General features: G+C 40.6%; 2 protein-coding genes and 1 pseudogene across 27 annotated transcripts in view; all 3 read right to left on the bottom strand.

The window, feature by feature from the left end:
• Positions 1-19,859, bottom strand: part of LOC115750013 (putative disease resistance protein At4g10780) — a 22,189-nt gene extending 2,330 nt beyond the window's left edge. The window contains exons 1-5 of one of the 8 annotated variants that reach the window (XR_004016422.2): positions 18,084-19,699; positions 17,628-17,801; positions 14,347-17,512; positions 14,127-14,251; positions 13,126-13,711 (exon numbers count right to left, since the gene is read on the bottom strand). Coding sequence is in view for 5 of the 8 variants with exons in the window: in XM_048274278.1 (XP_048130235.1) it covers positions 14,373-17,512; positions 17,628-17,801; positions 18,084-19,335 (4,566 nt within the window). In the remaining 3 variants the exon portion in view is untranslated. The other 7 variants (XR_004016423.2, XM_048274278.1, XM_030687105.2 and 4 more) reach the window with 7 other exon arrangements.
• Positions 313-19,859, bottom strand: part of LOC115750019 (mitogen-activated protein kinase kinase kinase 5-like) — a 31,541-nt gene continuing 11,994 nt past the window's right edge. For 10 of the 19 annotated variants that reach the window (XR_007197464.1, XR_007197473.1, XR_007197474.1 and 7 more), the window contains one exon: positions 313-384. The gene's annotated coding sequence lies outside the window, so the exon portion shown is untranslated. Of the gene's footprint in view, positions 385-702; positions 743-1,091; positions 2,078-19,859 lie in introns of those variants that run through there. The other 9 variants (XR_007197462.1, XR_007197461.1, XR_007197471.1 and 6 more) reach the window with 7 other exon arrangements.
• On the bottom strand, positions 10,463-12,635 carry LOC125313819 (annotated as a pseudogene).

Below are 19,859 nucleotides of genomic sequence, written 5' to 3'. Positions count from 1 at the left end.
ATAAATGCTAGAAATCATAAAATTAGTCTTTAATATACAATCAATTACTTAAATTTTCAAATGGTGCAATCAACTTTTAACTTGTGCAGTCGAATGCTTTCGTTAGCCACGTTCAATTTGTTGCTTGTGTTTGCTAATATTATGCCTTTTTTGGCGTCATATAAGTGGCATTTGATTTTGATGAATAGATTTATTTGGTAGGAAATGTTCATGAGTCGGATGCACTCCATAGAGTCCATACTAAACTTTTCCTGTTAAGCAACACCATTAAATTGCATACGCAGATGTCACCGGGGGCGGCGCTGTCTTCGGAAGCGGCGCTGCAGGAAATCCTTTCCCTCGGCGGGCAACTGTGTCAGGTATTGGCGGAGCACTTCACATCACCTTAAACATAGCCGCAGCCCGCATTGAATGATAAAACTTTGAACAGAAACTACAGACACAGATCACATGCCAAACCGTAATACGCACCGTACCAAACTTCCAGCAGAAAGCAGTGACACAGATTCGGTCCAAGGACTAACAGAGCAAATAAACAAGCAACCCAGCGTTCTTACCTGTTCGTACTCCCTCCAAGGAGGTTTCCCAGTTAGCATTTCGATAATATTACATCATCCCTGTGCCGTTATCATTCGCCATTAAGGATTGTACAAGCTGCAGTGCATGCTACTCCATCACTCCCGCACTCCGCCACCCAATTTAGACTTCCCTTCAAAGAGCGGTAAGCTACTTGTCCAATTAGCTAAGAAACGGTAGGACATTAGTAAAGCCTAAGACTATATGGTGTGTTCATGGAACACCGAGTAAATTGCAACATCTTCACAGATATAGATACATCAGATCGGTAAAAAGAAACAAATCAACCACTTTTGACTTATGGTAGCTCATCACTGAGAAAATGGACCATGAAGCAATCAACAAAATGATTTCAGCAAATGCTTCAGAACTTGTAAAGAGGGCAACAATACATTGACTACTCTCCAGAATTCCGTCATATGGACCAGTACACTTTTAATTACCACATGTTAGGAAGGAGGCGCTTCTTACTTTGACTAAATTTGATTGTTCTCTTGGAAGGCAAAGGAGCAGCAAAAAGGGGAAAAAAAGTGAGGAAGCCATTCACTAATATTTCATCCATCCATAAGAGACTTTTGCACTGATTGAACGCCACAAACCAAAAACAAAGTATCCATTGAGAGACCAAAGACGAAGGATAACAAGCTTGCAATGTTTTCTTTCTCATTTTTTCCTTTCCGCGCCTAACCTAATCTAGCAGCCACCCTGGTTTCACTTCGCCAGTAAATTCACCACAAATCAGCAAGGAATTTCTACATGCTCTCACTAGTCTTGCAGTGAAGAGGTGGAAACTCACATGTTTAGCAATCCCAAAGTCAGGAAGTTTGACTATCCCAGATGCATCGAAAAATAAATTAGTCCCCTTTAAATCCCTTTGCAGGCCAAAGAGTTTTCCCAGGGGTCTATCATCCTTATCCAATATGCAAGTCATCCCATGATGCTTGATCAATTGTTTAGAATTACCCCTGTATGGAGTTGTTGACATGCAGGTAGGCCAATCCAGTCATAAAATGGCGGGTCAAATTGCGGATGGCCAATTCGGTTAGGGCCCCAAGATGCTCCTGCATATGGTTTTATCCAACCGTTGCGTATTCTAGACATTTGTTAAGCCGATCCTCAACCTGAGTATGCATGAATATGTTTTGGTGAGTCAAATTATGAATGCCCTTTGAGGTGGGATGTATAGATGCCATGGAAAGGGGACTTACAATTTCACTGCCATAATACTGCAGAATGTTCTAATGTCTAAGCTGGCTAAGTACTTCAATTTCCAGTGTAACAGGTTGAAAAAATCGAGGTAGCCAAGTAATCAATTACCTGGAAATGAAAAAAGAAAGTTTCCCCAGCATATTTAGATCAAATGAGAGGATAGATTGGATCCTAGAGCATAACCAAAAAAAAAAAAAAAATCACCTGCTTTAACTGCCTCAGGCACTCAGCCAAATTAGGATCATTAGGCAATTATTCAAACTCCTTCAACGCACATAGAACTCTGGTTTCTCTGTCACGTAACATGTCAAAGTTTAGCTAACTGGATGTCTTAAAAAATTGCAACATGTTGAAGTTTCCCCGGAGCTAAGGGCGCGCATGATAACACTTCTACTTCATAAATCAACTTCTGGTTAAAAGTTAGAAGTTGATTTTTTTATATCTACTCAGAAGCAAAAGTTGATTTTTGATCATATAAATCAGTTTGGTAACGGTTGAAAATTTGTACTTCTAAAACATTATCAACAGAAAATCTTCTATGAAGAATTATAGTTGGCGGTCGAAAAATTTCTACTTCATTTTAAAATTTTTTATTTTATTTAAAAAATAATTTTTATTATTAAAAAATATTATTTATTTTTTAATCCGGTGGTCGGAGATGGCGACTCTACGACGGCAGCCGGCGGTGGCAGTGGTGGTCGGCGATCACGGCCGGTGGCGATTGGTGGGGGGCGGCGAGCAATGGTCGGCGATCACAACCGGCGGCGGGCGGCGATCACGACCGGCGGCGGCAACGATTACGGTCAACGGTGGGTTGCGGTAGTGGTCACGGCGGACGGCTAGCGATGCCTAGCGGTTGGAGGTGGTCGTATGCGACAATGGGCGGTGGCCGCCGGTGGTTGGTGATGGTAGTGGTCGGTGGTTGTCGGCAACGGCGGTGGGTGTCAATGGACGGTAGTGGGCGGCAACGGAAGTTGGTGGGGGCAAGCCCGATCAAAAAGAGGGTGAGGGCGTAATGAAAAGAAGATGAGACAAGAAGGTGAGACAAAAAGTACTTTGTCCGAGAAGTACTTTTTGTTGATAAGCTACTTTTTTTAACTTCTCAAATTGGGGTAAAAACAACTTCAGAAGTGAAAATTCACTTTAGAAGTAGAAATGTCTTTCAGAAGTAAAAGTTGTTACAAAACGGATTTCTACTCTATAAATTACATTACTAACGGATTTATACACTAGAAGTACTTCTAGATCAAAAGTTCACTTCCAGAAGTGTTATCATGCGCACCCTAACTTACCGATTGCTTGCAATGAAAATGCTTCTAAAAGTGCCAACGTCCAATAAGCTGGCCTTTTTCCCTTTGCCTTGCTAGTGGTAAGTGCTCTGTTCTTTCAACAACTTCAGCATTAACAGAGCTGAAGCTATAGGGTTTCCATCTATCCACGACTTTGAGGAGTCAAAAGAGGCACACCAAGCAAATTTGCGTAAAGGGTGAAACAATATCTACTACAGGCCATTACTTGAAATAATAAGAGCACTTCATGCCCTTAATTGAAATAAGATCAATTTCAAACTCTTATTTGAGAAAATGAAGTACTTCGAGCCCTTTTGTGAAATTTTCCCTGGTTTTTATCTATGATACTGCATAAACTTGTTGATCGAAACCGTTGTCACCAAAAGAAAGCTCCAAAGTATTAAAAGACCTAAAAGCTTCTTCAACCCAAAATCTGGTCGACAAATTAGGAAACTCGCTAAGGGACACTGCTAGTTGCAATTACTACACAACAGTTTTCAAAATCTACGGAATATCATTATCTCTCAAACAGAAGAATACAAATCCTGAAAAATCACAAGTTTCTAGGATGGGAGGGACCTAATTATTGCTATTGGACAACTCGGACTCGACGGAGCGTCACCAAGCAACGTCAACACAATCGGGTCTCCAATTTTAGACTCTTAGGCTGCATTTAGTCGTCTGTATAAAACTTGGGATAGAATATATTTTATCATATCCCGTGTTTGGTAAGTATCTCGGATAGTATAATATTTGATATAGAGAGAATATAACCCGGATAAAAAATTCCGAGAGGAAGGGGTAAGATAAGGTCATATAGGATTTTTCTTATCCGTCATATAAAAGCTAATTTTTAGAAACCCTACCCCTTCATTCATGCACTCCTTCACCCACGCTACAGCTTGCTTCTGCAATTTGTGAAGGTATGTATTCATCCATGATCGTCTAGAGCTTACTTCTGCAATTTTTTTTTTCATGTTTACAGACTTGCTTCGCAATTTGCGAAGGTGTGTATCCATCCATGATCGTCTACATATTGCTTCTGCAATTTTTTTCAGTAGTTTGGGTTTATAATTTTCATTTTTTGGTTTAGGCAATTAGATGGTGTCGTAGCCGGTTTAGGGCTTTTGCGGGTTAAGAAGCAAATGTCGGTGCATGAGTTCTCTACTGATTTTCCGATGATTTAATGAGATCATCTTTCAGTCACGAGTTGAATATCAACATAGCTTTTTGACCTAAGACAGAGAGTTGTTTCTCAAAAGTATAACTCAAAGCATGCAAAAAATAGAGCCCACGAAAGAGAGGTTGCGAAACATAATTTGGTTGACACAGCTTTTTGAGCAAATTTTGTGAAGTCAAACTTTGGTCTTAGGGACTTGAGTCATTGATAGATAGAGTTCCATTGAATTAGTTGATGTATGGGCTGTTTTGCAAGGAAGCTCGAGGGTATATTACTTGAAGCGAAGGGATTTTGGGCAGAGGATGAATAATCATATATTAATTTCGTAAGATTCCGTGAAAATCAATTGATTTGGAAAAGACATTGTTTTGGATGATTTTGCTATTATCTAACCTACTAGTTAGTATTTGCCTAATGTTATTGTTTTTTTTTTCCTTATTAGAAATGGATCACGATGAGAGAGAGGAAATTTTTAGCATTTTGATATTAGAGGAGATGAACCCGCAGATGTTGCTTTTGTGTATGATGTATATGATTGTGGCATCGACGGCTGCTGAAAGTCACTACCGTAAACATATATTGAAGGATCGCACATTTTTTAAAAGGCAAGCTCGTTTAGATCACCTTGATCGCCTCATTAACAGTAGCGACTTGAATTGTGTGGAACAACTTAGGATGGATAGATGTACATTTACTCTACTATGCGAGTTGGCACGTACAATTGGTAGGTTAAAAGAAGATGGAATTGTGACTATAGAAGAACAAGTAGCAATGTTCCTACATATACTTGCCCATCATGTGAAAAATCGTGTTATCAAGTTTAGATTTATGAGGTCTAGGGAGACAATAAGTAGGTATTTTAACTTAGTTTTAAGTGTTGTGATAAGAATGCATAGTGTGCTTCTTGTGTCACCCGAACCGGTTCCAAAGGAATGCACCGACGAGAGATGGAAATGGTTTAAGGTATGTTTGCTTTGCAATTACATGGATTAATTTAATACTTTAAACATAAGGATTAGATGGCACATACATTAGAGTACGTGTTCTAGAGGTTGATAAACCAAGACACCGAAATAGAAAGGGTGAGATAGCGACTAATGTGTTAGGAGTTTGCTCACGAGACATGAGATTCGTATACGTTTTACCTGGATGGGAAGGTTCAGCGGCAGATTCTAAAGTGCTTCGAGATGCCTTGGTTAAACCCAATGGTCTGAAGATTTCCATTGGTGAGATAAGCCCTTATCAATATGTTACATTATTTAACGTGTAGGTTTTGATGATTCAAAAACAATTAATAATGTTATCATTTGTTATTAGGTAATTATTGTCTTGTAGATGCCGGATACACAAATGGGGAGGACTTTGTTGCTCCTTATAGAAGTACTCAATACCACCTATTCGAGTGGAGAGAAGGTTGTATGCCAAATTCCCATGAGGAGTACTTCAACATGAAGCATTCTCAAGCTAGAAATGTCATAGAAAGATGCTTCGGTCTACTAAAGTTACGGTGGGCTATTCTTAGGAGTCCATCTTTTTATCCAATTAGAACGCAAGGTCAAATTATTATAGCTTGTTGCCTTATACACAACTTGATAAGAAGAGAAATGGCTATTGATCCAATTGAGGCACAATTAGATGAAGTTGCTAACACCATTGAAGATGTGGAAACAATTAATGTTCTTGAACCGTCGGATTGTTGGACAACATGGAGGCAAAATTTGGCAATACAAATGTTTAATGAGTGGAATGCAAGTCGAGGACATGGAGGAGGTGCCTGATTTGACATTATTCCTTGTCTCATTTATTTCTAATTACGGTAAGGCTTGTTTTGTAAGATGTTTTTGTTTCCATTGCTATTAGACATGTATAATATGATGTTGATTTGTCATTATGGAGAAAAATATTCCTTATGTAATGTTTGAATTATGGCTATATCATTTTAAATTTTTATTACTATGTTGTCTTTATCATTAAATTTTCTCTACCGTGATATCCTCTATCATTAAATTTTGTAAAATTACAATGAGATGTTTAGAAATGGAAGGTAGCGATTTTAGTCAAACTCAAGGAAGAGGATCAAAGAGAGACCGACTTGTATGGACAATATATGAAGAAAATGCACTTCTAGATGATCTTGAAGAACTAGTTGCGCGAGGAATGAAAGTTGATAACGGTTTCAAGAGTGGCTACATGATTTTGTTAGAGAAGTGGCTTGAAGAAAAGTTTCTTGGTTCTGGCATTAAGGGTAATCCTCATATTGAGTCGAAAATGAGAAACTTGAAAAAGTTGTATAATCATATTTATGACTTGAAGGATCAGAGTGGCTTTGGATGGGATCATGAAAAACATTCTATTGATATTCATTTGGAAGATAGTTGGCAAAAATAGATAGTTGGCAAAAATATTTCAAGGTTAGTGTTACTTCTTCTCATTTTTCTTCTTTACAAATTGTTTCTTTTTTAAAAAAATAATATATTTTCTTTGTAGGCCTATCCAAGAGCTGCTTCTTTGAGAGGAAAGTCCTTCCCTCAATATGATCGACTAGCAACTGTATTTGGAAAAGACCGTGCCAAGGGAAATCTTGGTAAAGACCCTTCAGAAGCTCATGCGACAGTAGATAATGAAGAAGGTGAGAATCATTATAGCGTGACTACTACTGGTGCAAGTCAAAACTCACCGCTACTATCATCTTCTCAAACGCAAAATGTTGTTGATTCTTCAAGAAGAAAAATGGCTAAAAGAAAGTGACAAGTGGGCTGCTGGGTTAGTTGAAATTGCAAGCACTTTTGGCTCTTTTATGGAAAAAGCTAATGAGAGGATGGAGATGATTGCTAGCCACATCGGACATGGTAAAGATTTGAATGACAACAAGAGAAACATCAATGAAGAGCTTCTTAAGATGTCTCTAGATACCATGGACAGAATAAAATTGTGTAGAAAAATTCTGAAGGATCCTGAGAATATTAATCTTTTTTTTTTTTATTTCAAGGAGATGATAGGAAGGCATTTGTGGACATGCACCTCCAAGAGATGATAGAAGAGAAATGTCGTGTGTAGTCTCTTTTTGCTGTTTTTAGACAATGAACAACATTGAACAATGTTGATTTTACTATTTATTGGAATGCTTTAGTTTTTTGGAATATGTTGTTTCTTGTGAAGTTTGAAGCTTCATTCATAGTTGTTATTGTAGTCTCACCGTACCCTTGCTTTCATATTTATTTATTTATTTGCTCAATTCTTTTTCTTTATGCTCGTTCGCGACTGCCTTCCTAGGCAAGATATTCGGCGGTGAAAGTCGATATAGATTGGAGAGGGTCAACTCGCTAAGATAACGCCAAGAAAAACTTGTTCATTATTCTAAAGGATCTTGTGCTACTACACATGAAAAGGTTTCCTCCGGTGGGTGCTCTATTTTCCATAGATTGCAACCTTTGCTTGATTGTGTATGGAAAAGGCTTCAAGTTCATGGGGCAAACATGAAGACGACGATGACAACTTTTTTGTCTCATTTGTTTCTATTTTCATTTTATTTATTTATTTATTTTTTGCAAAAAGGTTTTAAAATCTAATAAAATGTGCATATTCTCAAGTTTATTTGTGTATGAGAACGTTATTTTTATAGTAATAAGATCGAATATTTCATGAGCATCACGTAGGGGCATATATGTCCTTTATATTGATATACGGTTTCTACCAAACGCAGGATAGGATAGAATATGGGAATATCCGACTTTAAATACGCAATTCACCAAACAGTGGATAGGATATAGCCAAATCCTTGAATTTCTTATTTTATCTTATCCAATCCTATCCTGACCAGAAATTCCAACGACCAAACACAGCCTAATTGTAGGTACGTATCTTGCTTTTAACCCCAAAAAAAAAAATCTTGCTTTTAACCATGAGTTTGGATTTGCTCATCCAGGTCACCAAACCCATTAATTGGACATGTGTCGATCATTATTTCTTTGGAACCGCATTCCGTTTGGAATGGGACTTCTATGTGACAGCCGGTTCCAAAACATTCGAGTTTGACGAGTGGCATGAAAAAGAGGAGTTTGATTATGTAAGCTGCAATAATTTTATTTTTTTTTTCCTCTTCTGCTCTTACATATGCATATTGGTGTGAGACTGTGAGTTGTTACCCTCGGTTTTCCTTTTCCATTTGTTTTTATTATTATTATTTTTTATTACAGGTGAAAAGTATGGGAGTTTCCATCTTCCTTCTGCCATCCCCGTACGATGAATGGGACCCACACCCCCATATGAATGAGAAGTGTTCATCTCTGCCCCCATCTAGTGGGCCATCTGATGGCTAGCACTCATTTCATATCATACGCTTACAACACCCTCTGGGTTTTGGTTCCTTCATATATGAAAAGATAGTGCGCCCTTCCATCGTGGGGTTGCCCGGATTCGAATAATTTTGCTGATATCATACGCCAAACCCATATAGCGTTTGTGTGATTTCCTTATAATGTTTGCATGGACACTTTATATAAGTCAATAATGCAACGACGACGTATGAGTAATGTCAACCGTTATTCTTATAGTTCGATATTTCATTATGTTCTATTTATTTAAATGTTCTTGCTACTTGAATGTTTACCGCAGGATTATCTACATTCGATGCTTCCTTCTTCTAGGAATGTTTAGTTTTGTGAACTATGATGTATGTCTAAAGTGAAATGATATATGGTCACGTAAATGTCTAAGTACACATATAAAAGGGCAGAGAAAGCTCGAGACTTAGTTTCAACTTGTATTACCCGGTAAATGTTACTAGTATAAGAGTTAGGCCTCTCCACAGGTTCGGTGGAGGTCGGGATTCCATGATACTCGACCTCAGAGGGGTTTGGTTGCTGGGTGCACGTGCATGTGTTTATCACGACCCGGCCCGAGACCCCGACCCGCATATAACCCCAACCAAAAACACAATTCAGTTCAGATCGGTTTTTGAGCTGAATCCCACCAAATAGTAGAAGATATGGAATTGATCACTAACCCTGACGCTCAAAACCATCACTAGAACAATCGCAATATCCACACATGGAAACACCACGAAGAAATCGTTGTCGCGAAATTTCGAGTTCTCCAGCATCGCTAACTTCCACACTCCCTTCTCCGGTTCAACTCTCCCTCATATTTGAGTTCGACAAGCCCCTTGAATCGCCACCCCTTGCCTCCCCAACCGCAACCCCCGATAAGCCTCCTCCGGACAACTCCAATGCCATTGTTGGAGACGACAAGCAAACTCTACTCCATGAGATGAGAAACAAAGGAACAAGTGAGCACAAGAAAAGGAACAAACTTTTTGGGATCTCTTTTAACTTCTACATGGGATGAGTACACTTGCTATAATACTAAAATATTTAAACCATTCATTCATCTATAACTTTTAGAACGGTTGGCAGTGATCCCACAAAATCTCACAAAATATAAGAGGAAGAGATCATGCGTTCAAATCAAACTGGCCCTAAACTAAGGAGGAGTGTTAGAATGTTTAGATACTAAAAAGCGTGTTCATCTCTCAGCTTAAACTTTTAAAGCAATATGGTATTTATTCCACAACAATGATGGCTTTTGACGGTGATACCGTTTGGGAGCTGTGAGATCCATCCTTTTGTTCAAAAGGTTCGTAAAGGAACGAATGAATCTTTTTCTTGTTGCCTTTGGTGGTGGTGAACAGAGAGATGGAGGAGGAAGATGTACCTTCGTCGGCAGCGGAGAACTCTGACGCGAGAGGAGGGAGGGAGGACGGGCATTCGAAGGTGGTGTTGATACCGACGTTGAGGAGCAAGGACATGGTGAAGACGAGTTCCCAAAGGAGCGTTTTATAGGTGGAGATTCCCATAGCCATCGCCCCCGAGTGTCGGTTTGGCGGTCTTGAGATGAGAACGGCTGTTGAAAAGGATGAAGTAGGCATCTTCGAGGGGTATTTTAGTCAAGCGCTTAGGGCAAGTGGCTCTGTGACTGTAGTAGAGGCCACCGAGTGTGGCCACAAATCAAGCTCTGTGACTCTCAGCTTGTTGATGTATTATCCATGCTCAGAGAATAAGGAATGATTTCGAGTAGAGGAAATCCATATTTAAGAGCGACAATGATGGATTGCAGCCCGGGTCGAGCTACGCGGGAAGTTCTCCATTTCCGAATCCAAATTTAAGAGCAAAAATGATGGATAGCATCATGCAAATTGAAAACTGGGGAGTCGAGCGAACTCTCAAATTTGTACTGACGACATGCACATAGCATCATGCAAATTGAAAACATACAAGATTGGCAGAATGCTGTTGGTTATATTATTCAGAAGAGCTTCTCAAACCACTGGCTTCTTTATTGGGTCTATGATGTTTTAACTTGTCACCATGGGGATGCGTTTGATGTAGCCAAGTCCTATAAAGGCGGCACCGCGAAAGTCCTGGATAGTCGAGGAAAGAGCTGCACTTCATTTCTGTTTCTTTGGCACAATCCGGAGCATTAGTCCTTGGCTAGGTACTAGCGTGGGGTCCCTAATGTAATGATCATCTGAACATAACTCCCAAGAGTACTCAGTGACTAGATAATGGATTGCAACCAGGGTTTCGATCCTCGCGAATTCGTTTCCTGGGCATATCCGAGGCCCTCCTCCGAAAGGAATAAAGCTGTAGGGCGGCACGGACTTCTGGTTTTCAGATCTAGCAGGATTAAACTTCGATGGCTCGGGGAATATGCTCTCATCCATGTGTGTCATGTCCGATGCCCAGAAGACCTATAAATCACACATCAAATACCAAATGTATGTTAGCCGACTGGCTTCACAGATAGAGAGAATAAATGGCAGAAAGTGTAAGCAAGCATTTGAAGAAATTAGGAAAAGTTATTTGCATCCTTACTTGCCATCCTTTAGGAATGAGGTACCCACAGTAGTCAATATCCCTTAAGGCTACCCTGAAGCCACCAAAAATAGGTGGAACCATCTTTAGTGTTTCCATCACAATAAGGGGGAAGGGACATGCTTCTGAGCTTTGTTTGGCTTTGGAAATTCCGACAAATTTATGTATTGATTTCTCGTACATTTTATCAAGCCATCCATTATCCATCAGCAAGATAGAGATTATTCATGATCCTTGAGAATGAACTAGGTTTGAACAAATTCTTCTTCGTTTTGTTTCAATTTTCCTTCCTTCTTGTGCTGTAGGGATCTATATGCAAATTCGACAAATCTAAAAAGACGCTAGGAATAGAGGATGTTTACCTTGAGGAACTGCTTTATAAACAGCAGGATTCTTAGATAGAAAACGCAGCACAAAAGTTATAAGTATGGATGAGGTATCATGTCTAGCAACCATGACAAGCAAAGATATTGTGCAGAATTTCATTGTCAGTCAAAACCCGTTCGTTTCCTTCGTTGCGCTTACTTAACAAGCAAGTGATCAAGTCTTGATGAGGAGCTGCAGCGTGCTGCTCTAGTTTCACCTTCTTCTCCTGTACAAGTTCCTTCAACAAATCTTGGATCCTGGAGCTTGCTCGGAGGCTCCGATTGTAGCGCATGAATGGCAGGTTTACTGGGATGGACCACATTCCCTCTATCATTTCGTGAAAGTTTTGCGAGAATTTCTCTCTTTCAGCTCCTTCCTCCGTATCAAAGAGGAGAGAGCAAATGATGTTGAATGTAAGGATTTTCATCAGGGGCAATGCCTATAGGAAGATCAAAACATTAGTGTCATTTACTCTGCTTCCCTTTATTGAATAGATTATGCACACTGTCAGTATTTGAGACTATTTGAGTGCATACACCATGTGCATCTAAAAAATTTACTGTCGACATACCGCAACTTTTTCCTTTCCCTGCCAGTGCAACTTGATGTGCTTTCTGACTTCTTCATCCATTTTGCCCACGTACTGCTTCAGGGATTCTGGTCTCAAGAACGACATGATAGATTCTCTCACGCGTCAGTGATCTTGGCCACCGAGTTCAAACAGATTGCGGTCTCCCAGAATCGCGTGCATGGATGACGGTTGGTTGTAGGCGAGCATGCTGCTGTCTCCGTAGAATATGAACTTGTTTGCTGCTTGTCCGTGAATGAACACCGTCGGTTTGCCCAAGAGAGTGAGCTTTGAGATCGGTCCATGCTTCCTCACTATCTCTCGGACCCATTTCTCTCCCGTGTTTGTCCTCATGGCTCGGAGCAGGCCAATGCTTTGGCCTATGATGGGGATTCCCAATGAACCCGGAGGCAGCTTTCTTGATGATCCTCGTCTTCTCCAGCCTAACAGAAAGAGAACTGGTAGAAGAAAGAGAAGAAGAGCGATCAAGATGTCCATTGTTCCGGATGTGAGTATGTATGTGTGGGCGTGTGTGTGATGAGGGGAAAGCAAGAGAGTTATATCTAGCTCTATTTTTGTCAGTTTCTGAACTTGTATTTTAGGTACTAGATTCCTTCAAGAACAAGGGATGAAGATTACCATGCAGAAAGCACGTCAATTTTGATTCTAGTTCTATTAATTAATAAGATGCTGCCGATGTCTACAGTGCCACCAGGTGCTTTACTGAAAATTGTGGTTGAGATAAAACAAATAGCATAAGATTCTGGCGGTTTCAACTATGGGAGTTGGGCCCGGATGTGCATTACTTTGTATTTGTTTCAGTCACTGGATTAATTCTACGGAAGGGCAACAAAATGACGTATTTGTACTTCGTGAAGAATTCCAGGGGAAAAAACCATCAAAGAAAAATCCAGCAAAACCGCATCATGCCTATAATAAAACAAGAAAGAGGGCAAGAGAAGAAGAAGAATGGAAGGAAAATGAGATAGGAGTGGAGGTGGGAATATAGGAAAATGCAGTGAAAATTATTCCAACAGAAGTCTTGATCTTTTTAAACCAGAAAGTAAAGGAAAGCTAATCCATAGGTCAATAAGTATCTTTATACAAGCATTTCCTATATTGCTAGAAATGCATTTAATATCTATTCTTGAGTAAAGTACGCCTATTCCACACACTTGCACTATCTAACAGCAGTTTCGGTTGTGTTAAGTCCCCCAGGAAGAAGGGAGGTTTGGCACTCTATTTCCTACTCTTAATGGGCTTGGCATTGATGAACTTGAGGCGACTGAGTTTGAAGTGATGAACTTTGATTGTGCTGGGATGGAAGGTGGATGAAGCAAAGAGAAAGTTACAGCGAGGATCCATGGGTGAAGCTGTTGCCTCACTTGAAGGAACATAATTTAGATGAAGACAGATCATGTGAGCAAGCGCAGATCCACCGCTGGACAAGGTGAGATCTCCCTGCTCTAAGGTGCAAGCATCTGTGGAGCATGATCCGGATACAGGCAATTGCTCCATTTGAAGTTGGAGTTGGGGGCAACAAGCATCTATGGAGAAGTTAGAAGTCAACCTCGAAAAATAATGTTGCAGGTATTGGCGGTGTACTAAGCACCAATTTTAACATTGCCGCAGTCTGCATTAAATTATAACTCTTGGACAGAAAATACACAGGACAGTACCAAAGGTAATAAGCATCGTCCCAAACTACCAACAGAAAGCAATGTCACGTATTTTCTTAAGGAGTTCAAAACCTTGATATTAGTCAACTTTACAGTAAGGTAAATCAACAAGAGCTACTGGGTATGCAATTCCCCACATGTAAGCGATGATATCGCAATCCGAGCTGTTCAATCAAGAAGGATTCAAGAAACATGTGCTAAAATTTTTTAATGATTTGTCTGCACTATTAAATGAGCAAAAGCAAATATGAAGTGCATTGTGGAAAATGCAAAGCTTTTTGATGGGGAAATGATTCGTCAAGTTGGGTTTAAAAGTAAAAGAGTATTGCTGACAAATACATAGCAGAGACAGTGATGACCGATATAAATGGCAGAAAACAGAAGTACCTTGGACATCAGGAAGAAGTTAAGCAAAATGAGATCACAATGAAGACAAAAGAATCCAACATATGCAGAGATCCATTGTAGTTGTTCCAAGAGGACACTCAACTTCAGTATAATATGCATGAAACCTGTTCACCAAAAGTCGAAGCAACTAATTAGTATTACTATTGGAAAAGGAAAGGGGGGAAAATGAAAAGATAGATAGACTATCATAAAGACTTACGGGTTATGCTGGAATTACTTGAAGAATTAAAAATGGACAAAGGGTCGAAGCATAGACTTGACATGAGGAGGACCCCACTCCAGCGACTCCCAACTTGCATCATCATCTACACTAATCTCCCTAAGAGAAGGGAAGCCGTTATTTGGTATGGGCAGATGCAGAGGAATCCTCTTCAGCTTCGGACAATCCCATAATCTGATATATTGGATGGAATCGCAATTTATCGTCCCATCATATATGCTCCCCAATTCTGGTAGTGTAATTAGATTCAAGAATTTTAACTTTGGCAAGGAGGAACGGGTGTTACTGGTGTTTAGGCAGCATACTTCATCTCCTAGTTGTTGCCATTGCCCTTCACGGCCTATTATCTCCTCCATCCTTTTGCAGTCATGGACTACGATACCGTGGAGATTAGGGAGGTGGCAGAGCAATTCATGAGTAAGAAGCTTCCTCAGGCTGGGGCATCGCTCTATCCAAAGAGAGGTAAGAAGAGAAAGGGCACCTAGTGGTATGGTTTGGGGAGCCCTTCCTATTATCTCCTCCATTTTCTCACAATGCTGCACTGTAACCTCTCTCAGGTTAGGAAGGTGAGGGAGCAACTCAGATTCCACCACGCTCTTCATGTTGGCACAGCGCTCTATCACAATCTTTTCTAGGCTAGGGAAGGCAGGGAGTGGCGTAGCAAATGCTGCTCCTGCTGCAGTTATCCCTTGTAATTCATCACAGTTTTTTATGACAATCTGTCGTAGATGGGGAAGGGTAACTTTAGAATGATTCCCAAAGAGATACTTCAGTTTTGGACATCTCTCGACAGTCAGCATCTTAAGACTAGGGAATAGGAGAGGGTAGTCAGGATTGTCAGTTACTTCATCTACTCCTCCACAGAGCGTCTGTAAGTTTTCCCATTCTTCCATTATTAGCACCTTGAGGCTTTCAAGTGGGCCGATGTTGGACAAATTTGTCATACCTCCACATTTTCTCCCCACCAATCTCTGCACATCTTGCGCAATCAAAATAGAATCCTCATTACTTTCCCCTCCCGCCCTGACAATAGCATTATCGCAACAATCAATGTCAATTTTCCTCTCCGATGTCCCAAATCTTGGATCAACATATACGAACGCAGACCACAACGATTTTTTATGATTCACCACAAGTTGGTAATAGTGACGAGGGCCGCTCTGCTGGAGAAATCTCATGTATTTGTTGAAATCAAGGACATTCTGGAAAGAAAGATCAAGAGTCTCCAATGCCCATAACTTTGTCACGCCTCCTCCATTCACTTCCCCAAGCTTTAGATATTGCAGGTTTACCAAACCTGCCAATGTTCCTTCAACTAATCTTTCTATACCTGATTTGGATAAGTCGAGGTATGTCAAGTTCACCAACAATTCCAAGCCCTCCACTGCTTTCAAATATCTACATCCATGGACATCCAACTTCCTCAATGAACTCAGCTTTCCTAAATAAGGAATACGACACAATTCCCGACACTCCCTAAACAACAATGCCCTCAAGTTTACCAAATCCGAGATGGAATTGGGAAGCTTTCTGATCCCACATCCACTCAGGTTCAGAACCTTCAACCCCTTCAATCGCTTGAAGAAAGACTCAGGGATCAGCACATCCCCCCATAAGCTGTCATTGAATATCAAAGTTGCCAGTTTAGGACAATTTGGCGACATGTTTGATGGAATAACCCCAATGTCATTCTTCATGAAAGAAACTTTCTCTACATCATCCATCCAGCATTCCTCACTCAGAATCCTTTTCAAACCCTTGCCAGCTTTAACTATGGAAGTCACGCTCATCACGTGCAAAGCCATATCCCTGATCAAATCATGCATCTTGACCATACCCCGATCATTTTCCAACAAGCAAACATTTTCAAGTTTGTTCAGTATGGTGAGACCTCTATCATATTGTTTCTCCCTCTTATCCAATCCACCAATCAATCCTTGATCAATGAAAAATTCTATCAGCTCAAACTTATGAATTAGTTGGTCTTGTGGATAAAGTGCACAGCATAAGAAACACTGTTGGACTTCACGATTACTCAGGCGATTGTAACTTAATTTTAAATTTGCTAAGACCTTCTTTTCCATATCCATTTGCCCCATGTTAGATTCTTTCAATCTCTCTAAGATATCCTTCCATTCAAACAGATCACTTACTCCTCTCATGGTTCTTGCCATCGTGACAATTCCGAGTGGTAGGCCAGCACATTCTTCTACAATTAACTTCATAACTGCTCCAACTTCCAAACTAAGAGCCTCTTCAGGTCCAAGTTCCTTCAAAAATAAGCTTTGTGCCTCATTCGGAGACAAAGGTTCAATTTTTATCTTCTCCTGACAATGCATCTGGCGGCATACTTCAAAGGACCGAGTTGTTAACACCAACTTAGGTCCATCAGCTTCAACAGGGATACCCACCTCATCAAGATCAAAATGTTCCCAAACATCGTCGAGGATAAGTACAAACTGTACAGACTTCCCTTTTTCAATTAATTTATCAAACAACTTTGCAGCTCGTTTCATCGCATCCTCTTCGTCTAGATCACCTTCTTTTAGCGCCTTCCAAATGTCACCTTGCAACTTATGTATGTTGAGATCTTGCGAGACAGCAATCCACAATACATTAATATGGTTTGTATTTTTTAGGAGCCAATTGTGTACGTGCACCATGATGGTTGTTTTCCCAACACCGCCCATACCGTATATGCCTAATCGTGATATGTGATTTTCTGTTAGGCACTGCAAGATCTTCTTAGTATTTATCTGAAATGCCTTACCTGCCTCCAACTTTCGCTCTAATAACATGTTGACTTTGCCATCTCCCACCTCAAACAGCCCTTCCGGAAATTTGCTTTTTATGATAAGGTCTTCTGCTTCTTTCATCAACATATCCACCTGTTGTTGTGGTGGCAAATTTTCTGCGCTTGCTGGCTCAAGACATTGGAAATTTTTCCTCAGCTTTTCCACGTTCATCAACCAAGTCACAACTTCTATTCTCTGCTTCTTCAGAGATAGAGATGCAGCAAACTCTAACTCGTTCTTTATGTCAGCTTCTCTATTGTAGAGTCGTTCTACCTTCCTTTTCAAAGCTCCATTATTTTCAAAGTTGCCTGTGTTTGGATGACTGGTGATTGGCACGCCTCTGCATATAGCTAATTGTGCACCAAGAATTCTATGTGTTAGATCCTACTGTAAGAATTTCATCCTTCTCGCTGATTAAGTAACATCAGGATACATAAGGATCAATTTAGATAAATAAACATGCACCTTCCGATGATGATGGACTACTAGCATCTATGTCCATCGGAGCTTGTGGGAAACATGTAATCAAGAACTGGTTATTCAGTGATGACGATGACACTCTAGGGTTATGCTCTGTGTTCGTTGTCTCAAGATTAAGAGGTTGGTCTGGAAGACTTTGACTTGGAAGGTGCCTGGAAGCTGGTTGCAAAATTAAAGCAGGTTGGAATCATAAGTAAACAATCCTAATCAATCAACCAATGAATTTTCAAGAGTGAAAATCTAGACGTAATCCCACAAAACATCTGCACTGAAACAAACATTTACATTTGCCCGATATTCTCCTTTAACATATCATGATTAAAATGTGAGAGAAAGTGCACAAATGAAACATCCAAGGATTCGCCTTTAAATGGGAAAACGTGGGATATGTTAAAGAAGGATGCAATTAGTAGAAAAGAGAAATTTCACTTCAAGGCATACCTTGTGATGATAATGGGCCTTCTGTGTCAGTTCCACCATCTGGAACTTGGAAATCCACATCCAGTTCCTCAAAAGTATGAGGGTCAGTGGAAGGCTGTGATGCACTTGGCGGAGATATGTCCATTGAAGTTTGAGAGGGAAAGGAACCGGTCTCATTTCCACAATCTTCATCACATATAAGAAGTGGCTGTTGACAAGAATGATGGATGGCATTGGTTACACTTGCAGCGTTGGACAGGGGAACTGCTTCGGCAATAGGGATTTGATTGCACTCTTGCAAACAATTTGAAGTGCCCACATGAAGGGATTGATCAGTTTCTGATGATGATTGAAACGTTTGATTCTGCAGGTCACTCATTTGCATTCCCTCGGAATAACAAGATGGAATTGAATACCGTGGCTGATAGGGCATATCAAGAAGATAAGACATCCACTCTGCTGAATATATTTGCGGACACGAAGCACTTTCACCTCTCCATTGTTCATTGAAGCGGGAATGTGTTTGATCGGGATGCTGGGGAGTGCCAATTGTACTTATGTCACTGGGACGGGGTCCAGGGGCCGCAACACCAGGTCTAGTTAACTGATGCAACCCATTTGTCACACTGTTGTTAAGGGATCGACGATTTTGCAATGGTGATGGCCCTCTACTATTCTGTTGTTCATACCTCGTCTCGAGATCAATAAACTGATCAAAAAGCTCCGGTAGTTGACTTGGATCGAGAAAAATCAAAGCCGGCGGATCGGTTGAAGGTTGCTGGAGAGATGAAGTGGTCCCATTTCCATTTTCATCACTCAGATCACCCACGGGCCCATCAGCCAGACACAAAGACTCTTGATACTGACAGTCTACTGAAGCCGCACCAGCAACATTTCCATTTTGCCAATGGCAAGATGGTTGCTGTGGCAAGTTGTGATTAGAGTTCTGCATGTCATGGGGATTCGAAGCATGGTCACTACCAAGGACTGCAATTAGGCCCGTACCGACACTTCCTTGTCCCATTAACTCAATAGATGGGCCTCCCCTGTTGGTTGCGTCCGCCACACTTTTACCTTTCATCGCCTTTGAAGCTTGTGATCTCACATGATCATCAACTCTCTCGCATGGTTGAATACCGTAGCCTGGAAACCCAGCTAGGTGTGCCCTGATCCTCGTAGCACTTCCACCAAAATCCTTGCCACAAAACCTGCACTTCCACTTGTTCCCCACAACCTCCACATGCCTCCGAAATGGATCAAGCTCTCTAGGCATTACTTACTCTGAGCTGCAACGGAGCAGACAACTTCGAGCAAACTAGAGAAGAATGAAGTCAGACAAGATCTACATGCATAAAAAAAGCCATACTAAACCCTTTCCCAATCACCCAGTAGAGCAGAACCACCTTGTAGATATAGAAAAGAACCGACAAAATTGGAAATTCCAAAGCAGCAAACATAGATGAAAAGGAAGGACCAAAGCTGCTCTGGCAATCTGAACCACGGAAGCAGGATTCGCATCAGGAATTCAAGAAGGTCGCCGGTTTTAGTTTTCAAGGGTTTAGGGATTCGTCAGGCTTTGGTGAAGGATCAAAAGTCGTGCAATTATGAAATGGAAAAACAGAGTTAACAGCAGTTAGGAGGAGGAAAATTTCTTACATGCACTGCAAGGAAAGAACTTTTTGGCATCATCGGACAGGACCACGAGGAGAGGCTGGCCGCCAGGTCTGAACTCTATGTAAAGACGACACGTGGTAAGTGATACTGTGAAATCATGGAACATAAAAAAAAAATTATAAA

This window comes from Rhodamnia argentea, chromosome 2 (genome assembly GCF_020921035.1).
Source record: "Rhodamnia argentea isolate NSW1041297 chromosome 2, ASM2092103v1, whole genome shotgun sequence".
NCBI lineage: Eukaryota > Viridiplantae > Streptophyta > Magnoliopsida > Myrtales > Myrtaceae > Rhodamnia > Rhodamnia argentea.
The sequence above is the reverse complement of the archived record's forward strand: the minus strand, read 5'-3'. Positions and strand labels throughout refer to the sequence as shown.